This window comes from Neurospora tetrasperma (genome assembly GCF_000213175.1).
Source record: "Neurospora tetrasperma FGSC 2508 unplaced genomic scaffold NEUTE1scaffold_5, whole genome shotgun sequence".
NCBI lineage: Eukaryota > Fungi > Ascomycota > Sordariomycetes > Sordariales > Sordariaceae > Neurospora > Neurospora tetrasperma.
In genome coordinates this window covers 746,528-765,221 of record NW_009799103.1, presented here as the reverse complement: position 1 = coordinate 765,221, position 18,694 = coordinate 746,528, and the positions used below count along the sequence as shown (strand labels likewise).

General features: G+C 55.2%; 4 protein-coding genes across 4 annotated transcripts; 1 reads left to right on the top strand and 3 right to left on the bottom strand.

Moving 5' to 3' along the window:
* Window positions 1-41: 41 nt before the first annotated feature.
* Window positions 42-6,924, bottom strand: NEUTE1DRAFT_85271 (uncharacterized protein; the record flags this gene model as incomplete). Its single annotated transcript, XM_009854721.1, has 5 exons — window positions 42-1,671; window positions 1,747-2,111; window positions 2,188-3,943; window positions 3,998-5,890; window positions 5,952-6,924. The coding sequence occupies 5 exons, from the start codon at window positions 6,922-6,924 to the stop codon at window positions 110-112; spliced, it is 6,549 nt and encodes a 2,182-aa protein (XP_009853023.1).
* A 1,218-nt stretch (window positions 6,925-8,142) lies between these two features.
* NEUTE1DRAFT_85268 (uncharacterized protein) lies at window positions 8,143-11,859 on the bottom strand (the record flags this gene model as incomplete). Its single annotated transcript, XM_009854720.1, has 3 exons — window positions 8,143-9,051; window positions 9,113-11,330; window positions 11,692-11,859. The coding sequence occupies 3 exons, from the start codon at window positions 11,857-11,859 to the stop codon at window positions 8,468-8,470; spliced, it is 2,970 nt and encodes a 989-aa protein (XP_009853022.1).
* A 774-nt stretch (window positions 11,860-12,633) lies between these two features.
* Window positions 12,634-15,382, bottom strand: NEUTE1DRAFT_85265 (uncharacterized protein; the record flags this gene model as incomplete). The annotated part of the gene is made up of 3 exons (XM_009854719.1): window positions 12,634-13,605; window positions 13,675-15,038; window positions 15,108-15,382. 3 exons carry the CDS (start codon window positions 15,380-15,382, stop codon window positions 12,752-12,754), a joined length of 2,493 nt encoding a protein of 830 aa, XP_009853021.1.
* Window positions 15,383-16,379: 997 nt separating this feature from the next.
* On the top strand, window positions 16,380-18,576 carry NEUTE1DRAFT_66579 (uncharacterized protein; the record flags this gene model as incomplete). Its single annotated transcript, XM_009854718.1, has 3 exons — window positions 16,380-16,428; window positions 17,227-18,372; window positions 18,434-18,576. The coding sequence occupies 3 exons, from the start codon at window positions 16,380-16,382 to the stop codon at window positions 18,523-18,525; spliced, it is 1,287 nt and encodes a 428-aa protein (XP_009853020.1).
* Between the last annotated feature and the right edge of the window lie 118 nt (window positions 18,577-18,694).

Here is an 18,694-nt window from a genome sequence, read left to right as displayed (position 1 = left end):
CCGTAAGAACAAAATTGAACCGACAAACGCCATCCATCCATCTCCAAACCAAAGACCAAATCCGTTTACCTACATCCTCACTTACTCACATTTACTCTCCAAAGACCTACTAAACTATAGAACCAGGATACTCCCGCGCCAACGCCTCCAAAGTCTCATCCGTTACTCTTCCCGGCGGTCCCGGCCGTTTCCTTTTCTCCTGCCTCTCCTCCTCGCTCACACTCTCCTCCTCCCTCACACTCTCCTCCTCTCTCACACTCTCCTCATTCACACTCTCTACCGCCTCCATCGACCCATGGATCTTCAACCTCTTCACCATTGCCCGCTCATTAGCCAACCTCTTCCTTTCCCTTTCTTCTTCTTCTTCCTTCTCCTGCTGCCTCCTCCGCTTGAGCCGCTTAATGTACTCCAGCTCATCTAATTCTGCATCCATATCCGGCAAAAAGGGGTCGTTGTCGTTGTCGTCGTCCACGTTTTGTAATTTCCGCTGCTCATATCGTGCCAGCCTGTAGTCTTCCATTTGTCTCTCCTGTCTTGCGAGTCTGGCTGCTTTGAGTTGGCCTTCTATGATGCGCTGGACTTCTTCTTCTACGTCCACTTTTGGTTTTTTGGGTTGGTATCTTTTGATGCGTTTCTTGGTGTGGGGGTCGGAGCGGGAGCGGGAGCCGTAATGGGAATAAGGTTGGGGTTGAGAAAGGGGGGATGGGGATTGGGGTTGAGGGGATTGAGGGGGTTGAGGAGGGGGTTGAGGAGGGGGTTGAGGAGGGGGTTGAGAGGGTTGGAGAGGGTCAGAAGACGTGCCTTTGCCGAAGAGGCGGGGGTTGGGAGAGAGAGAGACTTTGGGACGAGTACGCCCATGAGCACGGCCGCGGCCGCGAGAGCGAAGCTTAGATGGGGTGGAGTTGGTGTTGGTGTTGGACTCGTTGCCGCCGCCGGAGCCGGAGCCGGAGGGAAGTTGCATCATTTTGGCGCTTAGACCTCTGCTCCGGGTGCCGGTAGAAGTGGGGGAGTCAGGCGCGTGGAGGACCTTGACTTTCATTGCTTTGAGGGCAGGCAACGGGTTAGTCGGGGGTCTTTCTTGATCGTCTGCTTCTTGGTCTTGGTCTTCTGGGGCGGTGGCGCTCACGGGGCTTTGTGCTTCTTCTTCTTCTCCCGCTTCTTCTTCTCCTTCTTCACCACCCTCCTCCTCCTCTTCTTCCGACTCGTCGGCATCATCCACAGCGGCGGCTTGCTTGGCTTTGCCTCTGGTGGTTACACCACCACGCGCGGCAGCCTTCTTAGGAGCTGCCTTCTTCTTGCCCTTCTTGGGCTCTTCGTCAGAAGCTTCCTCATCCTCAGAGCTCGACGTCGTGGCGTCCGAGTTTGGTTCCCTGATGCCATGGATGGTCGGTACAATCTTGGGCGGGGCCCGGAGAATGACTTTCTCAACGAAGGAGCCCTGTGCTGCCGCGGCTGCCTTGGCTGCGGCCTTTTGGGCTGCCGCTGTCAGGGCGAGGGTTTTGGCAGGCCTGGGCGGTTTGGCCGTGGAGTTCTCGGTTGTTGGTGGTGGCGTAGGCTCCCTTTCCTCTTCTTCCTCTTCTTCCTCTTCTGACTCGTCAACTACTTCATCACCGGGAAATGTTACAACCTCATGTGGCTGGGGCCAGAGTGAGATATCAAGTGGGTCGGCGGCTGTGGTTTGTTAGTTGGTGATTCTGACCCAAAAATACGCAAGACGGAACAATGAGAAAATTGGGGAAGACATACCAACATCCGAGACATCAGACTCATCCGAATGGTCCTTCGGAGGTTTGTAACTAGGGTCCTCCGACTGGAACGGCGCCAGCTTCTTCTTGCCTCCCTTGCCCGTAGGCCTAAACGAAACCTTTGGCACTTTGACTTCCGGCTCTGCCACTGTCTTGGTTTTCTTGGCTGCCGATGGGCGCGGTACGCTTTCATCATCTGCATGCTTGTTATTAAATCTTGCTGCTGAGACCGACAGTATAAAAAGACTCTTACCAGACATGAACTCCGAAGAATGATCTGATGGATCCCAACTCCAAGTAGGTTTATAGGTAGGGTCGTCTGACGTGAAAGGGGCCCGCTTTCGTTTGCCTCCTGCACGCGCGGGTCTGTCAAACAAGATTGTTAGCTCAAGAACAATTTTCACACATCAAACAGTGATATAAAAAGAAAACACAAACTCACCGTTTGCCAGCCTTCTTCCCAGCCGGCTCATCCTCCGACGGAATCGACAAATCACTCATCTCCTCATCCTCATCTTCCTCCTCCTCCTCCTCAGGTTTCACCTCCTCCACCACATCCGCAAACCTCGCCTTCTTCGCAGCAGTCTTCGCAGCGGTAGTAGCCGGTCCCGGGCCGCCTTGTGTGACATTTGCAAACAGGCCAGCAGGAACGACAGTCCCCATCGTCAAATCCGTTGCCCCAGCAGGTCCAACCCTCTCCCCCTTCCTCGCCCTCAACGGCTGCCTCCCCCCGGTCGCCGCCGACCTCCCCTGCCACTGCTTGAGTGGGATCACGCCCTGTGGCACATCCACGCGCGCCGTCTTTGCGCCATTGGGAATCCCGTAGTAGTAAGCACGGCTGGATACAGGGTGAATGGGGCCAAACGTCGTCTTGTCGTCTTGCGGCTTCCTAACGCATGAATCAATGTGTCGCTGCGCCGCTACGCTGTCGACGACCTTGGTTCCGTCTGCAGAAGTAGTCATCTCCATCTCCAACCCGCACCAGGGACAGAAGCGGACGTTGAAGGAGCTGCTGTTGTGGCCTTTGCCGCCGCAGTGGCCTCTGCAGAAATGCGCGTGTTTCTCGCGGTCGGCGATTTCGAGCCTGCGCAGCTCGAGACCGCACTGCGCGCAGAAATCAGGCTTGATGCCTGGCCCACGAGCAACGTCGGGGTGCTTGTGCGCTTTGGCTGAGGACGGGTCGTCGGTGTTGATGCGCTGGCCGCAGACGGTGCAGGACTTCCACGGGTGAATCTCGTGATGGGCGGCGCCGGGGTAGCAGACGAGGTCGTGGTGGAAGCGGTCGAGTTTTGCAGACAAGACCGAGTGGTCACGGCCGCAGCGGCAGCAGAAAAACCAGGACAGCTCGCGCTTGAACTGGAAGGGGTTGGGGTGGTCGTCGTAGGAGGCGGCGTTGACGGGGCGGCTGGTTTGAAGGGCGCCGAGGATGTCGGCGTGCTTGGAGGCAAAGTGCTGGAAACGCTGGGCGACGGTCCAGTGCTGGTAGAGAGGGTCGTGGCAGAAGTTGCACTTCTCGGCGGTGTGGGCGGCTTTAATGTGTCGCGCCATGAGGCCGCTGCCGAAGGGGAAGGCGGCGTCACAGCCCGGGAAGTGACATTTTCCCTCGCGTTCGAGCATGATGGTGCGCAGCTCAAAGTATTTTTGTTGGAGAAGGCGAACTTCCGAGGGCGTGAGGACGCCGTTGGCCAGACGCGGGGTGTTATCGAACTTGCAGTCTAGGAGCTGGTCGATGGGAGGGATGTGGACAGGAATGCCCTTAACAAAGTCCACGGTGAGCGGGTTGGCATAGCTGAACTCCCGAAGGAAGCGGCCCTTTTCGCTCGGGTTCATGGCATTGATGTCCAGTTTGCTTGAAGCACTGAAGACGCCCGTATGGGTGGGACGTGGAGGTGGCAGGTTGGAGGCGAAACCCATCGGATTTGGGTTATGTTGATTTACCGCTGTCTGTGGTGTCCGAGACTGTTGAGAAGCAGTAGTACCAGGGACAGGCCGAGGCTGGTGGTCTGATGGCTGGATAGTCCTCAGTTCGCCATGACTCCAGGGCACTTGTTCAGCCCAGAGCTGGTAGTCACGACCAAATCGAAGAATGTTCCCGTTGGGAAGATCATCCTTGTTATTGAGACTGCTGTAAAGAAGATTGGCGTTCGTTTTGTAGATATCGCGGTAACCAAAAGGCTGGGCGAAGATATCACCAAACACTGAACAACATGTTAGCAAACTGCTTTCAGAAGCAAACTCTGGAGAGTGCTTACCATCAAACTGATCATCATAGACCTGCACAACCAGCTCCGGCCAAACAATCATATCCCGAATCTTGTACCACTCCAACTCCGTGGTAGTATGCAGCACCACCAACATCGGCGCGCCGTCGAGCTCATTCTGCGTCAGTCTCACCCTTGAGCTCTCAGCATAGTAATCAACCGAGTACCTTCCGGGGATCCACAACTCCGCAATCAGCCTGCGGAACTCCGCGAGGCTCGTCTCCCTCGGATTCCAGTCCAACGACTGCTCAGTATCCTCATCGCAGACCAGGGCATGGTCCCAATACACCGGCTGCAGCGTGATGAACTGCGGGAACATGTCCACGCCGTTCTTAGCTGGCGGCACACCCGGCTTCTCCTTCAGCCAGTTATACCACTGCTCAAGCAGCTCAGCAACGCGTTGGACGCCCTGCTTGTCCAGTTTGCCGGTTGAGTCGACGGAGATGAGCACCTCCGACTGTTCCCGCGCATCGGCGAGGAACGACTCGCCGGGGAGGTGTACCTCGATGTGCTTGAGGTCCTGCACCTGTTCTAAGCCGAGACCGGACTCAAGCATGTTGCTAATCTTGGCGTAGACGCGCTTGGAGTCCTTGAACTCGGAGTGCAAGATTGCGCAGTCGTCGCTGTACACATACGAGACGCCGGGCACGAACAGGTGCCAACGGTCGAGGTGTCCACTAGGTGACTCGGAAGTCCACGCCCGCAGCACGATCGGTTGGTTACGCGAGTCCTTGTGGGCTTGCAAGATGGAAGTCCATTGGTTGAAGTTGAAGGTCAACCCGCCGTACGTGCCGTAGGCATTGTCTTTGCCGCCGTTGCGAGGGTCGAACGTAGTTTTGACGCCAATGTACACATCGGGAACAAAAGGATGGCCGGGACGGTTGGGGATGCGGCCGGCGCACAAAACACGACAAGCTTGTGTCATCCAGGGAGCAAACTGGTTGGTGTGCACATCCGCCGCTGACGGGTCTCCGACGATAGGCATGCGGAGGTAGGCGACGTCCGGACGGTTCATGTCCGGCATGCCGTCCCACTCAAGAACCAGCTTGGCGACGTTGTGCATGTTGGCCGGCTCCCATTGATAGGGCACGGGATCACCGGGACCAGCGACGAAGAGCACCTTTTGGTGCGCCAGAGGCGATCCGCTGGTGTCGTCGCCCAGCGAACCAAGGTGTCCGACGACCCAGTTCCAGGCAATGTAGTCGTTGCTGTAGTCGCCAGGTCCTTTGCAGGCGACTTCGAGAGAGTTCCTGTCGTTTCGCAGGAAGGCCTCCTTTTGGGCTCGGGTCTTGTACTCCTTGTTTCTGTCGAACACGTAGAGCTTGTACGAGGCACCAGCTCGGACGCCAAAGCCCAAAAGACGATCGACAGCGTCAACAAAGGTGTTGAGCGTGTCGATACGGAACCAGACAATGCCCTGGTAACCGTAGAGTGGGATCCACAGATTCTCGAACCCGCCTCTCTCACCTTCAAGACGGCTTTTAAGGCCCTCCTTGTGGTGATCAGTCTGCGCAAAAGCAAAGAAAGCCTCGGTGGAGAGGCGGTGTTTGCCGCGGTCGATGTCTTTGAAGACGCCGCCGATTTCCTTGAGAGGACCTCCGCCGCGAAGAGAGACGAGGGCGTTTTCTGGGGACGGGACAAGATCCACGGGCTCATCAAGATCGTACTCTTCGTCCTCGTCGACGGCGTCGTCGACGTCTTCATCTTCTTCATCCTCATCATCAAAATCACCACCGCCACGCAGGCCGATGCTAAAGTCGAACCTATCCGGCATATCTACACGCAACGCATCAGCGTTTATGTAGTCTCCCTCAGGATCGAGTTCCTTAAGTGTGGGCGGGAACTTAGGCAGAGCGTTATACGTCTCCAGGACCGGATCCGGTTCTATTTTTACATCAACCGTTAGCAGCACATTCAAACCGGTAGGTAGGCAGAGACGACTCACCTCGAACAGCATCTTTCTCAAAAACCCTCTTCCCATAACAATTCAAGAACTTGATCGGATCCTCTCTTGGCCTCCTGACAATATTCCCCATATCATCCTCTTCCTCATCATACCCCGGCCCACCGTACCCCGCTTCGCTCTTAACACCACCACTCATCTGCTGCTGCTGCTGCTGCTGCTTCTTCTTCTCCCACCATCTCCTCGTCTCGCTCTGTTCCCACCCCATCGGTGCGACCGGCAATCCAAAGTACAAACAAGTCAATTTAAACGCTAGATCGGCCTCCTTTGCCCACCCTTCGTTGTTGTCCCCCTTTTTCTGCCAACCCTTCACCTCCCCCTTGACCAACCTCTTGTACCTCTCGCTGTTCTTCCCCTGCAACTCGGCCAACACGGGATTCTGCTCCCAATCAGCTGGCAGCAACAAGTCCCGATCCTCGGGACTGAACCGCGACTTGAGCAGCTCGTTCAGGGTAGAGGTGGGCGAGTCCAGGTGGGTGCGGATGGAATACAGAATAGTTTGGAAGGCGTCAGAGTGAGGAGTCACGGTGGGGTCGACTCGCCGAAGGGAGGCGAGGCGGAGCTTGTTGTCGTGTTCTTCTTGCGCTTTGCGCTGGGCGAGAGCGGCTAGGCGTTGGTCACGCTTTTTGATGGCGAGTTCTGTAGGGGAGAGGGGAATGGCTGGGGTAGGGCGCTGGAAGTTGAAGGAGGCGAGGTTGGAGGGATCGGTGCCGAAGAGGCGGGAGCCGTAAGGGTTTGTGATGGGAACGGACTTGGAGCTGTCCGCGGAGTCGATGGCTTTTTGGATGGTGGACTTGGTGGACTTTTCCAGGTTACCTGTTGAGTGAGCTCTGGGCTTGGTGACGCGGTTGGTGGGTTTGTTGGCGTTCTTCGGGCTCTTGCTGTTGCCTTTTTTCTTGTTGTTCTGGTTCTGATCCTCTGTGCGGTTCCGAAAGAAGGGAAGTCCCCAAGGCATGATGGTTGTTCCCGCACTCGTTTGGGTTCGGACTAGGTCTTCTACAGATGTTGTAGATGAGCCTAGTCAAACCGCACTGACAACTTTTGATGATTTGTTTACTTGTTGCTGTTGCTGTGATCAACGATGAGGTTCGTTTATGAACGGCGTACAGCTTAATTGACGAATGGAGGAAGAAAAGAAGAGAGAAAAAGGAAGAGAAGGACATTGAGGGGAAATGGTGATTGTAGGGGGTAAACAACCATTTCAAGGCATCACATCGGACAAAGAGACAAACGAGGGCATTATTCTTCCCCTTCATCCTTTGGCCCCCTTCGAAAACAAGTGAAGGCGTTTGCGTTTCTGAAAGTGGGTGGCCATTGAAGGGTAAGCTGTACTGCTGGTAGTTTCGGTGGGTCATGCTTTAGCTAGAGGTGAACTTCTTTGTCTAAAGTCAAGGACGGGCACCTTCGAGGGAGAGCTGGAGTTGCTGCATGCGAACATTGTGAACCTGGGAGACAAAGAAACAGGCCGGCAGCTCGAACCAAGCATTGACAACCAGGTGTGTTTTGTTTGCTCCGGAATGGGCAATTGACACTTGACCAATCCGTCGGCGAGGAGAGAGAACAAAGCCATCATTGTGTCGAGCTCTCGTTGCGACGGGAACGTCGTCGTCCTCACATCAGTCAGTGGACTGTGACCGAAGGGGACAACTTGTCTGTCTCTCTTTCAGGTCCCGGCCAATTGCTGACTAGACCCCATGGCTTCATGGCAGCTGAAGTAAGAGATTGAAAGAGAAAGGAACAGGAAGTCAAGGAATCAATAAGTCGCGAGTGTTGTGGGCTGACAATTGGATTCTCTCCAGCTTTGTCTGTGGTGTTGATGTTTGAAGAGTGGAAAAGTCGATGCACGGATGAAGCTGCGAGGGAGAACACAGGTCTGTGCTTGGCGGCGGCAAACAGTACGCTAACCCTAACCCCTGGTCCAGCATCATCATCAACAAAGTGACAAAGAACATGGACACATCTCGACATCCCAGCAATTTCACTGCCTCAAGTTAAAAGCGGAGAGTAAAAGGATAGCATTTCAAAGGATGAGTCTCAGTCGTTGTATGAATAGCTATATGAGCCCAAGCAAATACGTAGGAGTGAGTGGTAGACAGCGAGGGACGGACAACGTGTGAAGACATCAAGGGTATCTCAGGCAAGGCATGGATTCACAAGCTCTTCACTGGAATGGGAGCAGGTAATCGTGTCACTAATGCTCGAGGAATGAATATCCTACTCAAGTTACGGAAGATCAAACACCAAGCTGAGGAAACCGCCTTTTCCGCTATTTCAACCCTCGATTTGCTTCCATTTGCACTGCATCATACCCATGTCATGCTTCCTTTGTATCCTCATTTTCCACTGGATCCCTTGCGCTCATGACTTTTCCGTCTTGCAAATGACTGACACCCACAAGAGCCCGACTAACGTACAAAAAAAACTAAACGCCTGACTACAAACGTGAAAGCTTGAATCACTCCCTCTTAAACCCTAGGACTCATTGCGGAATTTGGTCTCTAATCATCATCCGCATAGCCCGGTGCTCCTCCCGGCGTAGGGGCACCCAGGGCACCCGGTGTCGGCGCACTCACAGCATCACCGCCACTTCCCCAGCCACCCTGCCAGGCCCCAGGAGTGGGCGCGCTGACAGCAGCCGGCGTTGGGGCTGAATACGCACCAGGTGTAGGAGCGTTGAGTGCCGCGCCGGGAGTGGGCGCGCTTAGACCGCCACCAGGCGTGGGCGCATCGTAAGCTGAGGATGAGTTACCGCCGCCTGAAGCACCGGGCGTGTAGCCCCAGGTATCGCCGCTAGCCCCAGGCGTAGGAGCAGAGGCACCGTAACCGGGCGTTTTGGAGCCCCAGCTGTCAGAGCCGGCCGACCAGGCGGGCGTCTTGGAGCCATGGCCGAAGCTGTCGGGGGCGGGGGTGCGAGAACCCGAGTGCCACGCCGGAGTGCGGGATCCGATGCCACCGTAGGCGGTAGCGCCACCGTAAGGAGTGCGGCTGCCGTCGTAGGGATTGACGGTACGGGAGCCGTCGTTCCAGGCCGGCGTACGCGAGCCGCCAGCGTCGCGGTTCCAGGCAGGGGTACGGGCTGTGGCTAGTGACAATGTTAGCTTCATGCAAACAGTGATAAGAAAACATGACAACAGAAAACTTACATCGAGAAGAGCCCCACGCCGGTGTACGATCCGATCCGCCTGAAGCCATGGGGGTCCTGCTTCCAAACTCGCCGCCACCGCGTCCTCCTCCACCAAAGCCACCACGGCTGCCACCGCGCTGGTTGATGTCAATGGTCTTGCCAGTGACCTTGTCCTTGAAGCTCAAATCAGCCTTGGGAATGGTGATAATCTTTCCCCTGGAGTGCAGCTCCACACGAGCATGAGTGTCCGTTGTGTCCTTGACGATTCCGAGCAAGCCCTTGTAACCACCGCGTCTAATAACCACGGTTTGGTTAATGGCCCGATCAGGTCCGAAGGTTCGCGGAGCTGGCATTTGCTTGCCGCTGGCAGCGGGGTTGCGCTTCAGGGCTGGGTTCATCGCACTGAGATCTGGGCCCGCAGTAGCAGTGTTGCGACCACCCTTGGCCGCGACCGTGGTGACGCTGTTAGCCCGGGTGACGAAAACACCAGCATTCTCGTTGGTGGTTGTGGTGTGAAGGAAGATGTACGAGCGATGAATGTGAATGATCTTGCCCTGGCGTTGCTGGCCACCATATTCACGGACCACGTCGTCCAGCCTGATTTCGGAGCCGTTGCGGTCAGCAGCCACAGCGAACTTCCTCTTGGGGAGCTTGTTGGTGATTTGCGACGGCTGGACCTGTTTGGTATCGCCGTTCTGGTCGAGCACCACGACTGACTCGCGATCAACCTTAACGATGCAGCCGACAGTCGTAGCATCCAACTGCACAAGATCTAAGAGGGAGTACTGTCCAAGAGAGCCTTGGCCACCAATATCTGATGCCTCACGCAGGTCTTTGCTGAACACGGTGATCTCCGTGTTGGTCTGATCTGTAAGGAGCGTGACTCTGTCGTCCACGATCTTGACAACCATACCAACTTCGTCACGGAACCGGCTGCCACCAATGACCTTGACGTGGTCACCAATCCTGAACCTCTTGCGCAGACCCTTGTTGGGGACGTCGATGGTCCGGCCAGCAAGATCACCCTCGGTAACCTGCAATGTGACAATGTCGCCTTGAACATTGGTGGCCTTGCCGATAACACCCTGCTGCTCGCCCTCATACACCTCGATGATATCACCAGGAACATACGCGACACTCTTGGCGCTATCCTTGAGAGTAGCAGCAAGAGCCTTAAGATCGAGGTTCTCTGTACCGTCCTCGGCTCCACTGGCGAACTTGGTAACCTCCTCCAACGTAGGGTTGACATCCTTGACCTCGAGCTGCTGGATCTTGATGTCCTTCACCTGGAAACCGTTCTCGAAATCATCGCCGTTGTAGTTCCAGCTGTTGGTCTGCGGGTTCCCCTGGAGGTAACGGGGGTGTCTCTTGCGCGCCTCGGCTTCACTGAACAGACGCTGGGGAGGACGAGGGCCGGGCACACCAGGGCGCTTGCGCTTGCCATCGGCCTGGAAGACGGGGTCATCCCTGACACCGTAGTCGAGTCTGGGAATGAAACGAACTCTGGCCTCGAGGCCGTTTTCTGTAACGTCGATAACCTGAGCAAGATCACCGACGTGCTTGGCCGGCTTTTTGAGACGAACCCAAGCGCCGGGCTCCAGGTTAGGCGTCTTGATGACACGCAGGAGGTCGGGCATGTCCTTGATCTCGACAAGGTGCATGTTGCTCCTGGGATAAACGTTGAGAATGCCATCGAGAGCTACGAGAATATCGTTCTGTCTTTGAGCCTCAACGTAGATGTATCCCTTCATAACCGAGTTGATACCACCACGTTCGAAAGCAGCCGTGATGGGGACCTCGTTCTTGGTGCCCATTCGCTCTTCAATACGACGCATAATCGAGAAGATGACCTCACGCTCCTTTCCTTCTTTACACCTGACGGCCCAAATGCTGGGGTCCTCGACACTGGGAAGAAGCAAGCGACGGGGCACAATGGCCATGTCTCCGTAACCTCTAGCCGGGGCGCGCTTGCCGTAGCGCTCGCGCAGGATCTCTGCCTGTTTCTCAGCGTCGAGGCTGGCCTCCATCTCTCGGCGGCGGTCGAGCTCGCGGTGTCTTCTATCATCGTTGAGGCGGCCGCTGTCGGCAATATCGTCAGGGTGGGCATTGTCGATGAAGTCCTCTATCTCTTCACCGTCGCCGACTTCGTCTTCTCCCTCGTCTTCGTCGTCAACTTCGGCTTCGATATCGAAGAAGGCAGCTCTACGGTCCTTGTTGCGGCGCTTGCGACGATTGCCCTGCAGACAAGAGACGATGGGTTAGCTAGGTCCCAGATGGGGCGACACGGGTAGGTTTGGCAGATCATCTGCACCGGGACTTGTCTCTTGCTATTTTGGCAAGTGTGGATGGGGTGGTGCTGCAGAATCGAAGTGAAGAGACATTGCTGTGATGCGAACTTACACCATGAACATCATCCTCGTCTTCCTCATCTTCCTCTTCCTCTTCATCCTCCTCTTCCTCCTCATCTATCTCCTCGTTCTCCTCTTCATCTTGCTCTTCATCCTCGTCATCATCGTGGTGATCTCGACGCGGTCGCTTGGCTGGGCGCGCGTCTTCCTCTTCGTCGTGTTCTTCCTCCTCCTCCTCTTCGTCTGGTACCGGGCTACTAGCCTGCCTCACGGTCTTACCAGCGGGGCGGTGGTTGTGCGTGGTCTCTTCGTCGTTGTCGTTGTTCTCCTCGTCCGACATGTCGGCGGGGGCAGGGTTGAAGTTGTCATCGTCGGACTCGTCGTCGGCGCCGGCGAACTGCCAGCTGTTTGAGGCCATTCTGAATAATTATCTGAAAGAGAGCGGCGAGCGACAGGGGTGTCGTACAGTCGTACTGCCAGCGGTCGCGCGTTGTGTCGAGGTGTGGACGAGAAATGGGAAAGGAGAGAGGAAGGGAGAGATGGCCGTAGGTCGCGAGATGCCTGTGGGATTATATTTGTAGGTGAGAAAAGGAAGATTGGCCGGCCTCGAGTTGATGGATGATGTGGTGGGAAATGGACCGACTTTTGAGGCGTCGACTCGCTGTGAGTGTTCAGTTGCAGACTTGCAGCAGCACCGGGTCGTGAGGCGGAAAGAGAGCTGCACGGCCCACAACTGGATCCCCGGTGGACTTGGAAGCACGGACGGTCACACCTCCACCGCCCGGTTGGTTGAGGACACTGAACGGCAGGGGACTGCTGCTGCCAAGCACTGGAATAAGCCGCTAGGCTATTCGCGGCCAAGGTCTCCGGCCGGCAAGAGGTTTTGTTCAGGTCATTCGACCAGGACCTTGCAGTCCAGGACGGGTGCCTAGGTAGAGATACAGCATCCTCCATCCATTTGCGCACGTGGCTGAAGTACAAGTACTTTGAGCTTGTGTACATATTATGTAGAAGAGAGCGCTGCACCGTGATAACCTCCCTTTCGTTTGCCCTTGTCAACACTGTTACAAACCTTCAACGACTGTGAAGAAACGGTAGTCAAGCTACAACCAGACGTCTACTTGTAGTGTATCTCCTCATCCCATATCATGGAACACATCAATCAGCCGCACCAAGCACGCCAGACTTTCCCGTTGACTATCAACTAGTCCATTAATACCTAGTAGACACGGCCAAGTAAAAGTCAACTCCTGGCAGAGACAGACAGACAAAACTATCTACATAATACAGCGCTCCTCCAGGAAGAACAATCACCTGACCACCTCCTTATCCTTCCTGGTAACCGTCTGAATGAAACTCTGGTACTGTTCATCCTCCGTGGTCTCCAGCATAATTCTCGCATTCCGCCTCGGTGGAAGCTCCCTAATCTCCGGCTTGGGTATCTGCTTGTTTGCCGTCGTCCACAACACTCCCCCCGTCCTTGCCGCCTTTGGCGCTTTCAGTTCCGCCGCCGCCGCTTCTTCTGCTCTTGATGGAGCATCAATCATCACCAGCTCCTTGTCCTTGTCTTTCTCCTTCGCGTGTTGTCCCTTTCCAGACCCGGCTGCGGCGGCCCCGTCCTGCGCCTTATCTCCTTCTCCTTCGCCGTTCTCTGCCGTCTCAGTGGGCCTGGGCAGCCTCATGGCTAGTAGAACGTATTCGCTTCGTTGCATGGTATCCATGATATCGTCCATGTACCTCTTGACCTCCTCCTCCGGCGCCACTACTCTTGCCAAATTATCCAGCACATGTTTGCCACTGGGAGCCGCCGTAAACAACCTTATAGTTATGGGCTGGTAGTAATCAAGCTCCGGGTCCGCCATCGGATATACTGCTTTGCTTCCCCTCCTGATGATAAGGAATGACGCCACCACCTGCTGTTGCTGCTGCTGTTGATGCTGTCCTTGGGTACTGCTAGCGCTGCTACTGGGAATAGTCTGATAATCCAGAATGCTGAACTTTGGAAAGAGGTACCGATCACCGTTTCCTCCCGCAAACTCGAATACGATGGCCGAATAATCAGGTTGTTTGGGCGGCGGCGGGGGGCCCTTTGAACGAAGCGCCTGTTGGGCAGATGGCTTGTCGGCTTTCTCTCCCTTCTCCTTTGTGGCCTTTTCGGCCTTCTCTGTCGTCGTCTTCTTCTCCTCAGCAGCATTGGCCTGTGAGGTCGTTGCTGGACCGCCATCAGTCCCACTGCTCGCGCCGTTGGTTTGTTTCAAAGATCCCGCTGCCGAGACCGTTGATTGACGTCGTTGCTGTTGGTTCTTTTTAGTGCCAATGTTAGAATGCGCGAGGTCCAGAATCGCCTTAAGATCCGTGGCATCGGCGGGTTGAGGCTTGTTGTGGGCTATACGCCGGACCATTTCCTTCGTCTTTTCATCGTCCAGAGCTATCTTTACTAACGAGACCAGGAGAGCATCGCTGTCTTTGGGCGGCTGTAAAGTAGATGACTTTTGCTTGGGGTTGGATGCTAGAACAATGTCAAGTATTGCAGCTACCTCGTCCGCAAAGTACTGAACCGTTTTTCCATCGACAAACAACTTATCTGCAGCTGGTGGCGCCGGAATGTTGCTTTGCCGTTTGCTCTCTGACGTGATGGCGTCAATGATACCCTGGAATCGCTCGAGTTCCTGCTTGGAGGCCTCCCCCTGGGCCACCCGCTTCATGAGATCTCGGAGTTGAGGGTCTTCGCCAGCCTTCTCGGCTAGCATGAGAATGATTGGATCTGCCCCCGCAGCTGGCTTGGCTGGTGCGGCGCCATTGGCAGTGGTTCTTGGCGTGGCTGGAGCTGCTGGAGCTGCTGGAGCCCCTGTTGCTGGTCTTGGGGGGACACCAGATGGTATTGAGGGGGTGGCCGGAGTCGCAGCACTTGGTGGAACGGTTGGTGGGACGGGCACTGGTCGGGGTGGTTGCGCACCAGCAACTGGTGCTGTGGTTGGGGCCCGCGGAGCCGCCAAGGACGGAGATGGTGAAAGAAGTGATTCGATGCCTCTAGGCGTTCCAGCGGGCTTCGCGAGCGTGGATGGGGCCGCAGCAGCTGGACTAGGAGCACTTTGCGCGGATGGTTGTTTGGTCGGCTGTGTCTGTGACGTCGGGTGTACTGCTAGCTTTCCTGGTGTTTGAGGCTTGGCCTCCGCTTGTTGTGTTGTCTGAGAGGTGACCTTTGGATCCGCCTCTGTTGTGATCGGTTTCTTGGCGTCTGATGCAGCTGGCGTAGGTGTTGACGAGGTTGAGGCCACCACTGACTTGGGCTTGGGTGTAGGAGGAGGCGGCATGACCCCATTCGGAGGTCCGTATTCGAGGATCGGTCGCTTCTCGGTTGGTGGTTTTGGCGGAGGAGGGTTGGGGTCCTTGACCGCGAACATTGTCGCCTCGAAGACATGTGGCTCAACCGTGATTGTCACCTGGCCCAGCTTAACCATGCTGTCCTTGGGAGGATTGTTGGGTTCCTCGATGACGGCACCCCTCTTCTTTATCGGCTTCGTCCAGTACTTTTCGAATATTTGCTCGGTCATCCATTGGTTACGCGATCGGACAAAGGACTCGTGGAGAACGCCGCTGCGAAGTGGTCATGTTAGATTCAGCCAAAGCGCATGAACGCGCGGGGGTTTGAAGAGGGCTGCACACCTTTCTTGCAGAGTCTGATAGTCCTTGGTCGAAAGATCTTCCGGCTGCGGTTCCTCGACGGTAGGAAGCGGCTTCCCTGCTGTGACGGAGCTGGGCAATGTCTGCTTGGGCGGCTCCTCCACAGCGGACTCGGGCTCGGGCTCCTTTTGGGGCGCGGGCGCTGGAGTGGAAGACTTTCTCGAGGTCGGAGGCGTGTCGGTTTGTCTTCGCTTGGCGGCCTGCTCAGACCTCGCCGCGGCACGAGGAGGCAGCTTGCGCTTCTTTTCCGTAGTCATGGCTTCACGCACGCGACCCGACCCGGTAGTACGGTACGGTACGTTTCTCGTCGTGATGTGGAAGTGAGAGTGGTGCACTACGCAATCGGCATCGGGAGCTAGACAATCGCGAATGTCGAGGGAAGGTGAATATTGGATGTGGTATCAAGGGCGTAAAATGACGTGTGTCTTGGGGGGCAGAGGGGGGTATCAGTCGCGAAGGAGAAAAATGGGATTATGAACAAAAAGAGATAGGTGCCAAATGGGAAGTGTCGGTTGAATAAGAAGCAAAAAAGGAGGGAACGTGTCCAGCGTGACGGGGGTGGGTGTCCAAATATGGAGATGACGACGATCGCGGCTGCGTGTGTGGACGTGTGGGTGGTGGTGGTAATGGTGGTGGTGGTGGTGGACGAGTAAGCGTGTTGCGACTCGTAATGAGAGTTCGTTTCGTTGTGAAGGTGAGGTTCTGTTGTATGAATGTACAGTGAAGAGATGGACAAGACGGAAGTGGAATAAATAATAGGATGGGGCTTGTTCCAGTCCCGCCCGTCTCCTCTCTCATGTGCCTGTGACGGGAAGGGAATGAGCACGCACTCCCTTCCCCCTCTCCGCCTAGTGTAGGTAAATGGTCCGAATGGCCGGCCTGTCCTCCGCTCTACACTACACTACACTACACTACCATCGGCCTACCATCCTCTATTCTAGAGGTACCTACGTACGCTAGCAAACGGGAGACTGCGCGGACACTGATCCTGGATAGGGTAATAAAAGGAAAGCAGCCTTTTGATTGGTTCGGGTTCGAATGAGGTCCCCTCCAAGTTTATTTACCCTTGGTCGTCCAGCTTCGTCCAGTCGGGCAGGTGCACCTCGTGTCTCCGCTATCTCTGATTAAATTTGAGGAAAAGACATAAGAACTGGTCATCTACCTGAGCTTCGATCGATATGTGTGACAATATCATCTCGTCATTGACATCCAGGGAAAACGCGTGTTGGGCATGCTCATGCGACAGAACATGAGATGGATGAGTGGAAAGCCATTGGCGGGCAACGCTTGATAGACGCTGATAGTGAGTAAGCCCAACACGGGAATTGCGGCTGACTGTGCAATGGGTGGGACGGCGATTAAGCCTCAAGCGCCCTGGACCCAGTGTATTATGCTCCTTAGCAGCTCGACGGCAGGATTGGGTGAGAGCTACACGGATAACCCTAGCCTCGGTGATCCTGCTTCTAACTGGGCCCAACCCGAGTCCCGCTTTGCCATCCAACGTCAGCTCTTCCTCTGGCGAATCTTGGAACCAACATTCCATTCCAACTTTGCAACCAACAAGGCAACAAATCTTTACAAAGCGGCTTGGATTCATAGTCTCTCGCTCTTTACAATGGATTAAAAGCGTTCTGATCTTATAAATCCATAATAACAACAAAATACACACATAAGTACACCCAACAACAATTACATTCTATTCCCTTTCGTTCACATGTATGACAAGGGATCATGACGTCTTCGGCGGCCTACCTCGTTCCGGCCCTCGCCGTTGGTGTTCCCGTCGGTATATACGCTCTTTTTCTCGGTCTTGTTTCGATTCCGTGTATTCAACGATTGTAAGAAAATCATTTCCGTAGAAAAATACTACCAGAACTATCATCTCAAGAATCAGAAATGTAAACACAATGTGCTGACAAAACTATCCTCATCTTTCTTCGGTAAGTGCCGTATATTCACACAAAATTAACACCCTCTGGTGGCCACCACATAACCCCAACCGTCCCGAACGATGGGGATTTGCAAGTCAGTAGTAATCTTTAACAAACAGATCGTTGTGTGACTAGGTAACAAGTAGAACTAATCATACCCGAAAAAAAAGAAAACCAAGTAACCCCCTTCCCCCTTCACACCCTCGACTCCCAGACCCTTTACGCCTGGCACATCCTCCCCCTGGGCCTCTACGTCCGGCATGAATCCGCCCTAGCCGCCCAAGACCGCTCTTCCAACGACGGGTTTGTGCCAGACATCACCACCACCGTCAACTTCAAACTCCTGCGCGACGACCCCGAAGCGAGGCTGGTGCTTTATTTCCATGGCAACGCAGGCCACATCACGCAATCCATCCGCCCGCGCTCCTTCCACGCTCTCACCTCGGTCTCGTCCAAGATCCATGTCCTGGCCATCGACTACCGCGGCTTCGGCCTCAGCACGGGCTCACCGACGGAGCAAGGCCTGATTCTAGATGCCAGAGCGGCCGTCGACTGGGCTACCCAGGTTGCGCGGATCCCACCGGAGAGGATCGTGTTGTTGGGTCATAGTCTAGGGACGGCGGTGGCGGCTGCTGCTGCTGCCGAGTATTGTTGTACTTCTGGGGCTGGGCCTGGCTGTTGCTCATCGGATGATGGAACTGAACCTAACAGAGACGATAATCACGAGACTCAGGCAAGGAGAGAAGAAGAACCGATGGAATTTGCCGGAATCATCCTCGTAGCTGCCTTCTCCTCCCTCCCCACCATGCTCTCCGGCTATGCCATCGCCGGCTGGATCCCCGTCCTTCGCCCGCTTTCCTTCTGGCCTTGGCTACTCGACAAACTCATTTCACGCATCGTGGACAAGTGGCCCAGCGCTGAGCGACTTACCCGCCTGACAAAGTCTGCTAAGACGGATGGCCGGAGGCTGAATCTGACGCTTCTTCACGCCAGAGACGACTGGGATATTCCATGCCACGAAGATGATAAGCTTTTCAAGGGCGCGGTGAGGGGATTGGTGGAGGCGGATCTGGGGGTTGAAAATCAGCATGGAACGGGTGAGCAGGAGGTTGAGCACGATGATGAGCGTGAGAGGATTAGAAGGGAGGAGGAGAGGGAGGTGGAAAGCTGTGTGGAGAACTTGTTAGAGAAGGAGAAGGGGAAGAGGACAGTGGAAAGGTGGATGGGAGATGTGAGGAAGGAGAGTGAGAGGGCGTTTGTGACGACGTGGGAGGATGAGGGGGTGTGCATTAGGCAGGAGTTATGGCCTTATGGTGGTAAGTTGAGCTTGGGTCAGATCGCGGTTGTGAAGAGAGAGCTAATCAGGTGATAATGCAGGACATAATAATCTCATGTACTACGCGCCGGTGCCAATGGCTGTTATGAGGGCATTTGGGCTTGCTGACCAGCCTGAACATAGCCGGGATTAATGGCACATTGGTAGCTCATACGGAGACATTTACGAATAGACTTTCAGTTCACTAGATACATACGGCTGGACCCGTGAATACCACTGGACGGTATGCACTCAAGGAACTGGACATGTTAGATGAAAAAGACATCATCACAAACAAACACACGCACAGTAACGCTCGATGC